The following is a 7,516-nucleotide window of genomic DNA, read 5'->3' as shown; positions in this document are numbered from 1 at the left end:
TGCTTGAACCCAGGAGGCGGAGGTTGCAATGAGCCGAGATCACACCACTGTACTCCAGCCTGGGCGACAGTGCAAGACTTCGTCTCAAAAGAAAAAACAAACGAACTATATTTATATAGGTTTATTGCAAATAACATATTCATTTTTGTTAACAAATATTGCTAGAGGGCTTCCTGTGTGCAATTCAGATGCCCGCACGGGTATGGAGCAGTGGTGGAAAAGACATCGAACAAACCATTACATAAGTAACCTTTAGCAACACGCATGGTCACGGAGGAAATGCAGGGTGTGACATATAACGGGACCATTGTTCTAGAATTGCAGGTTGGGAAACTTGTGGAAATTTCCTCAAGTGGAGGCAATAAAGGATGAATTAGAATTAGCATCATAAACGGTGGAAGAAAAACTATTTCAGGCAGGGAAATGGAATGTACAAAGCTGCAGAGACAGGAAAGAGTATAGGGCATTTGAATAAAAGAAGCCTACAGTGGCTAAAGCCAAGTGCAGGGGCCCCGTTGGGCAGACCATGCAGCCTTTGTTGAGGATTTGGGGTGTTTTCCTAAGATGAATAAAAAGCCTTTAGAGGATTTTAGGCAGGGTGGTGCCATGATCAGATGTGTAGTCTGAGATCACCCTGGATGCTCTGTGGAAAATGGGATAGGGAGGGGAGGCAGTGACCCTGAGGAGATGATTAGGGGGTTACTCGTATTAGTCAGTTTTCTACTGAGAAACAGAACCAATAGGATGTATACATCTGTGTGTGTGTGTGTGTATATATATACACACATATATATATATAGAGAGAGAGAGAGAGAGACAGAGAGAGACAGAGAGAAAGAAATTTCTTCTAAGGAGTTGGCTTGTGTGATTATAGGGGCTGGCAAGTCCTGAGATCTGCAATTGACAAGATGGAGACACAGTAGTGCTGAGCATGTAGCTCCAGTCTCAGTCCCAAAGCCCAAGAACCAGGAAAACCAATGGTGTAAGTTCCAGGCCAAAGGCCTGTAGGCTTGAGATCCAAGAAGAGTCGAGGTTTCAGTTTGAGTCCTAATGCAGGAAAAGACCCATGTCCTATCTAGGGCATTCAGGCAGGAGGAATTCTCTCTTACTCACAAGACGGTTGGGTTTTTTGTTCTATTCAGGCCTTCAACTGATTGGATGAGGTCCACTCACAGGAGGGAGAGCAATCTGCTTTGGTGAATATGCCTATTGAAACATGAATCTCACCCAGAATCACCCTCAGAGAGACACCCAGAGTTGTTTGACCAAATGTCTGTGCACCCTGTGGCCCAGGCAAGTGGACACACAAAAGTAACCATGGTTACACCTTATATAATAATTAACTCAAGATGGATTAAAGACTTAAATGTAAAACCCAAAACCATAAAAACCCTAGAAGAAAACCTAGGCAATGTCATTCAGGACATAGGCATGGGCAAAGACTTCATGACAAAAACACCAAAACAATGGCAACAAAAGCCAAAATTGACAAATGGGATCTAACTAAACTAAAGAGCTTCTGCACAGCAAAAGAAACTAGCATCAGAGTGAACAGGCAACCTACAGAATGGGAGAAAATTTTTGCAATCTACCCATCTGACAAAGGTCTAATATCCAGATTCTACAAGGAACTTAAATAAATTTACAAGAAGAAAACAAACAACCCCATCAAAAAGTGGGCAAAGGATATGAACAGACACTTCTCAAAAGACGACATTTATGCAGCCAACAAACATATGAAAAAAAGCTCATCATCACTGATCAGTAGAGAAATGCAAACCAAAACCACAGTGAGATACCATCTCATGTCAGTCAGAATGGCAATTATTAAAAAGTCAAGAAATAGATGCTGGCGAGGCTGTGGAGAAATAGGAACACTTTTACACTGCTGGTGGAAATATACATTAGTTCAACCATTGTGGAAGGCAGTGTGGTGATTCCTCAAGGATCTAGGACCAGAAATACCATTTGACCCAGCAATCCTATCACTGGGTGTACACCCAGAGGAATATAAATCACTGTACTGTAAAGACACATGCACTCGTATGTTTATGGCAGCACTATTTACAATAGCAAAGACTTGGAACCAACCCAAATGCCCATCAATGACAGACTAGATAAAGAAAATGTGGTACATATATACCATGGAATACTATGCAGCCATAAAAAAGAATGAGATCATGTCTTTTGCAGGGACATGGATGAAGCTAGAAGCCATGATCCTCAGCAAACTAGCACAGGAACAGAAAACCAAACACCGCATGTTCTCACTCAAAAGTGTGAGTTGAGCAATGAGAAAACATAGACACAGGGAGGGGAACATCACACACCGGGGCCCATCGGTGGGTAGGGGTCAAGGGGAGGGAGAGCATTAGGACAAATACCTAATGCATGTGGGGCTTGAAACCTAGATGATGGGTTGGTAGGTGCAGCAAACCACCAACGCACATGTATACCTATGTAAGAAACCTATACATTCTGCACATGTATCCCAGAATTTAAAGTAAAATTTAAAAAAAAAAAAAAAAAGGTAATCACAGTGACTCTCGCCTATAATCCCAGCACTTTGGGAGCTAAGGTGGGTGATCCCTTGATGCCAGGCGTTTGAGGCCAGCGTGGCCAACATGGTGAAACCTCGTCTCTACTAAAAATATAAAAATTATCTGGGCATAGTGGTGCATGCCTGTAATCCCAGCTACTTGGGAGGCTGAAGCAGGAGAATCTCTTGAACCCCAGAGGTAGAGGTTGCAGTGAACTGAGATTGCACCACTGTATTCCAGCCTGGGCGACAGAGTGAGACCCTGTCTCAAAAAAATAAAATAAAATTTAAAAGAGGTACCATCACACAACTACTCCTAAAAAGAAGAGACGGTGAAGGCTGGAAGTGGTGTGGTGATGGGAAGTAATGAATGCTTTTGACAAATGAATAAGAAGCAGAAATGACAGACTTGGATATGAATGAGGGAGAAGGAGGAGTAAGAACCACCAGCAACCTGTAGGTTAATTAACTGGGTGAGTGACATTGCCTTTTGTTGGGAGAGAGCATGTGTATTCTAGGAGGAAGATTGTGAGTCCACTCTGGACTCACTATGTCAGCAGGACATGCAAAGAGAGCAATATTAGGTAGACAGTGTGGAGTGAGGAGCGTGGGCTGAGCTGTTGCTGTATAAGATGTTTTGTCTTTGATTGAATCTGGGCAGACTAATTTTTTAGAACTAAAAGCATTACTTCCAGACCTCCACTGACTTTTCTGATCAGTTTATTTTATGGCGACTGCAGCCTCCAAATGAATTTTGAAAGAGAGGAGCTGGTTGAAGAGGTGCAGTGAAGGCGAGGAAAGACTGATAGCATCATGAGTGTCTCGAAAGTCCACACATGCAGAACGGGAGCAGCTGCTCAGTCTTCTCCATGGCCCAGGTCTTGTATATCAGACCTGGAAAATAATACTGGAGCAGGAAGACAGTCTTCCCTTATTCTCTTCAGTTAGTCAGGCTCATTTTGTTTGCAATTCTCTTGAACTTATATTAAATTGAAATTATCCCCAATACTAGATTTTCCTGGTGGTACTGTTTTTTTTTTTTTTCTTTCTGTTGTTGTGTACCATATTTTAATGGAAGTTCAAAATGCTATACCAGAAGTTACTCAAGAAAAACCATTTCAGACTGGTAGTTAAAATTCTTTCTTTCTTTCTTTTCTATTTTTTTTTTTCTTTTTGAGTCTGAGTTTCACTCTCGCTGCCCAGGCCGAAGTGCAACGACATGATCTTTGCTCACTGCAACCTTCATCTCCTGGGTTCAAGTGATTCTCCTGCCTCAGACTCCCGAGTAGCTGGGATTACAGGCGCCAGCCACCTCACCTGGCTAATTTTAAATTTCTTGCTTTCTGATTAAAAAATAATAATAATTGGATTTAGTGGAGTCTACCTAAACAATGTCTTGTTTAGGACATTTCCCTTTAAATCTAACCAGACCATGTATAAAAATGGTACTATATTACATTAAATAATTTCCCCCATTTTTAAAAATTTTTATTTTTAGTAGAGACGAGGTCTCACTATGTTGCCCAGGCTAGTCTCAAATTCCTGAGCTCAAGCGATCCTTCCACCTCAGCCTCCCATAGTGCTGGGATTACAGGTATGCGTCACCACACCCAGACTCTCCCAATTTTTAAAGGCAGAAAATTGAAAGTGATGGTAAGAACTGAACAAGTCCTCTAGTTTTTAAAATATATACTTTAATAGATCAATATTTAACATAAATAGGGCATTTTGTTTTATCCCATTGAATGATTTAGGACCCAGAATAAAAAATACAATGATAATACAATGGATCATTATGTTTTTTCCCAGTCAGGGAATTTGGTGTTACATTTTAAAAATAAGGGTCTTGGTATTTACAGAGTGGCAAGAGAATTATATCCTTACCTAAGGATTTAAAATATATACATTATTTAGGCTCTCGTTCTTTCCTGCATATCAAGAGTACTCAAGAATTAAGTTACTAACTAATTCAGTCAATTGGAAGATGGAAAAAGATAACATAAGGCTGAAATAAATTGAATCAGGGTTTCTTTAATGAAAATACAGTAGACCCTTGCACTTTATTCTTTTCCTTTGTTTCCCCGGGCTCCTCACCTTATGAACACTTAAAGAAATATATTTTAACTGTAATACATAAAATATGTCAGGGCGTCAACAGAACATAAACACTATTTTGACCAAATATCAAGTTATCAAGTTAGTCTTTTCAGTACAAACATAAGGCCATCTTTTATAGTTTTCTTTTGTGCTGGTAAAAGCCTTCCTTCCCTCCCTCCCCTGCTCCCTCTCCTTCCTCCTTTCCTGCCTCCCTTCCTTCCCTCCTTGCTTCCCTCCTTCCTTCCCTCCTTCCTTCCCTCCTTCCCTCCCTCCTTCCCTCCTTCCCTCCTTCCTCCCTTCCTTCTTTCCTCCCTCCCTTCGTTCCCTCCTTCCTCTTTTTCTCCCTCTCTCGGCCTCCCTTTCACACCCCCCTTCTCTCTCCCCCTTCCTCTCTCCTTTGCTTCCTTTCTTTCCGCAAAGCACTAGACAAAACCATTTTCCCAAAATATGTCATGCCTTAGTCCATTTCTGCTGCTATGACAAAATACCTTAGACTTAGATAATTTTTAAATAATAGAAACTTATTGCTTACAGTTCTGGAACCTGGGAAGTCCAAGATCTCGGTGCTAGCAGATTCCGTGTCCGGCAAGGCCTCGCTTTCTGCTTCCAAGATGGCGCCTCGTTGCTGCATCCTGCAGAGGGGACAAATGCCATGTTTTCAAAGAGTAGAAGAGATGGAAGGGAAAAAGGGACAGATGTTGTGTCTTCACACAGCGGAAGAGATAGAAGGGCGAGGCCCTCTCGGAAACCTCTTTCATAAGGACATTAATCCCTTTCAAGAGGCCAGAGCCGTCATGACTTAATCACTTCCAAAACGTCCCACCTTTTAATACCATCATATTGAGCTTTAAGTTCCAACAATTGAGTGTGGGAGGAAAATTTACATTCAAACCCTACCATGTCGGTGGTATGTTGATGCCTATGGTACATGTGTACCCTTAAAATACCTACATCTCGTTGGGGTGGACAGATATACACGTATGTAATGTAAGAGGGGAAACCAAGAGACTGAATGAGCTGAAAGTGCACACTAAATTTGGAAGCAGCCAACTCTAGCATTCCAAATTTAAAAATTGGGTTTATGGTGTGGTCTTGGCAGGGCTGAGAGCAGGAGAACTGGCCAGATGGAACGGGCTCTTTGAAATCACCTCAGTGACTGTAGATGAAGTGATTTGTTGACAACATTTCCAATTTGGTACTAAAAATGAGGATTTTTATGATTGAAAAATTTTATGGGCAAAATTAGAAGCCATTAAAAAACAACATTTAAATCCAAATGACCTCACTTAACCAAGGGCCCACATGGCTTTGTGGATCACAGTTGCTAATGTGAATTGCACTCGGAGGTGAATCCATAGCCAGAACAGACTGGGGCCCAGTTGTTTTTTGCATCAAGCCAGCACCTCTAAGTGAACAAGCTGCTGCACTGTGAAACCGCTGATACTTTGAGCTGTTTTCAAGGGTAGAGGCGAGTAGAGAGAATTCAGCCTTGGCAGTGGTTCACTCAATGGTATTATGGATTCAAGATTTTAAAAAAGCCTTGTAGTCAAATAAGCTTAGCAAACACCGAGTAACAACCAAGTTAAACGAGATTTTCTACTGCAGGATATACTACTCTAAGATTTACTCCAAGATTTGAACACACTAATGTGAGTGGTGAATTTACAAGAGTATTTCCCAAGTTTATTTGTCCAGCGAGCTCTTTTGCCTAGAGCATTTTCTGAGTTATGGTCCACGAAATATACTTTGGGAAACATTTTATTAAACTAATCTTTGAATATAGCCTAAAGCTGGGCTAACAATATTTTTTTATCCAAAGTGGGAGACTTTGAGAGTATGCAGGAGGCTGTTAATAATTATGCTTGATAGAAAATATAATCTGAGATTATCTTGGGCAAATCAGGATGCGTGATTCTCCTAGTTATAGCTAATAAGGGATGTCTCAACAGCAGTTATTCTCTGTACATCAATATAAAAGCAACAGAACAGAGTAGGTTGAGTCAGTTCAGGAAAGCAGGTACCAAAATGAATGTAGACATGCAATAGATTTTTTGTGTGAAACTTCTGTGAAGGATACAGGGAGAGGGAACAGAAGGGGATGGAGAGAGCTTCAGATGGTAATGTAGGTCTGATACCTGTGAAAAGAGAGAAAGGAGGAAGGCAGGAAGGGAGGGTTGGTTGGTTAAGAAGAGCTTCAGATTGCAGCACAGTTCTCTTTTTATTGAGATAGAGTCTTGTTCTGTCACCCAGGTACTGGCATGCAGTGGTGCAATCTCAGTTCACTGCAACCTCTGCCTCCTGGGCTTAAGCAATTCCCCTGCCTCAGTCTCTCCAGTAGCTGAGATTACAGTCGCATGCCACCATGCCTGGCTGATTTTTGTACTTTTAGTAGACATGGAGTTTGGCCATATTGGTCAGGCTGCTCTCGAATTCCTGACCTCAAGTGATCCGCCCACCTTGGTCTCGCAAAGTGCTGGAATTACAGGTGTGAGCTCCCGCGCCAGGCCCAGATTTCAGCACAGTTCTGAGAGACTTGACCAGGTTGAGGAGAACCCCAAGCAAGGCCACCTGTTGGAGGAGTCCCGCATAGGCCCTGCTCTGGTATCCCCACTTTGGTAGCAACACAGAGGATTCTTGTCCTCAGAATGAATGTCGTGATGGATCCCAAGGGGCAGCAAGCAGAGGCTCCCTGCAGTAGACTCTCTCGAAGGAAATCTGAGAGGCATACCTCTGTAGCTACCACCATGGTTAACCTGTGAAAGGACAAAATAGTATTTGCTGAATTACCGTTATATTTATTTCAATCCTATTGTTTGACTCTGGAAGTTGCATCTTGGCTAGGTCCCCACAGCCCAGTGGAAGAATAGGCAGGCATTTCTT

General features: G+C 42.0%; 1 protein-coding gene across 1 annotated transcript in view; it reads left to right on the top strand.

Moving 5' to 3' along the window:
* The first annotated feature begins 264 nt into the window (after window positions 1–264).
* LOC105537115 (CDK5 regulatory subunit-associated protein 1-like) overlaps window positions 265–7,516 on the top strand; it is a 61,697-nt gene continuing 54,445 nt past the window's right edge. Inside the window, exon 1 of the mRNA XM_011976604.1 lies at window positions 265–352. Coding sequence (XP_011831994.1) covers window positions 265–352 — 88 coding nt within the window. The remainder of the gene's footprint in view (window positions 353–7,516) is intronic.

This window comes from Mandrillus leucophaeus, unplaced genomic scaffold (genome assembly GCF_000951045.1).
Source record: "Mandrillus leucophaeus isolate KB7577 unplaced genomic scaffold, Mleu.le_1.0 Scaffold1018, whole genome shotgun sequence".
NCBI lineage: Eukaryota > Metazoa > Chordata > Mammalia > Primates > Cercopithecidae > Mandrillus > Mandrillus leucophaeus.
Note: the sequence above shows the minus strand (reverse complement) of the source record. Positions and strands in the feature narration are given on the sequence as shown.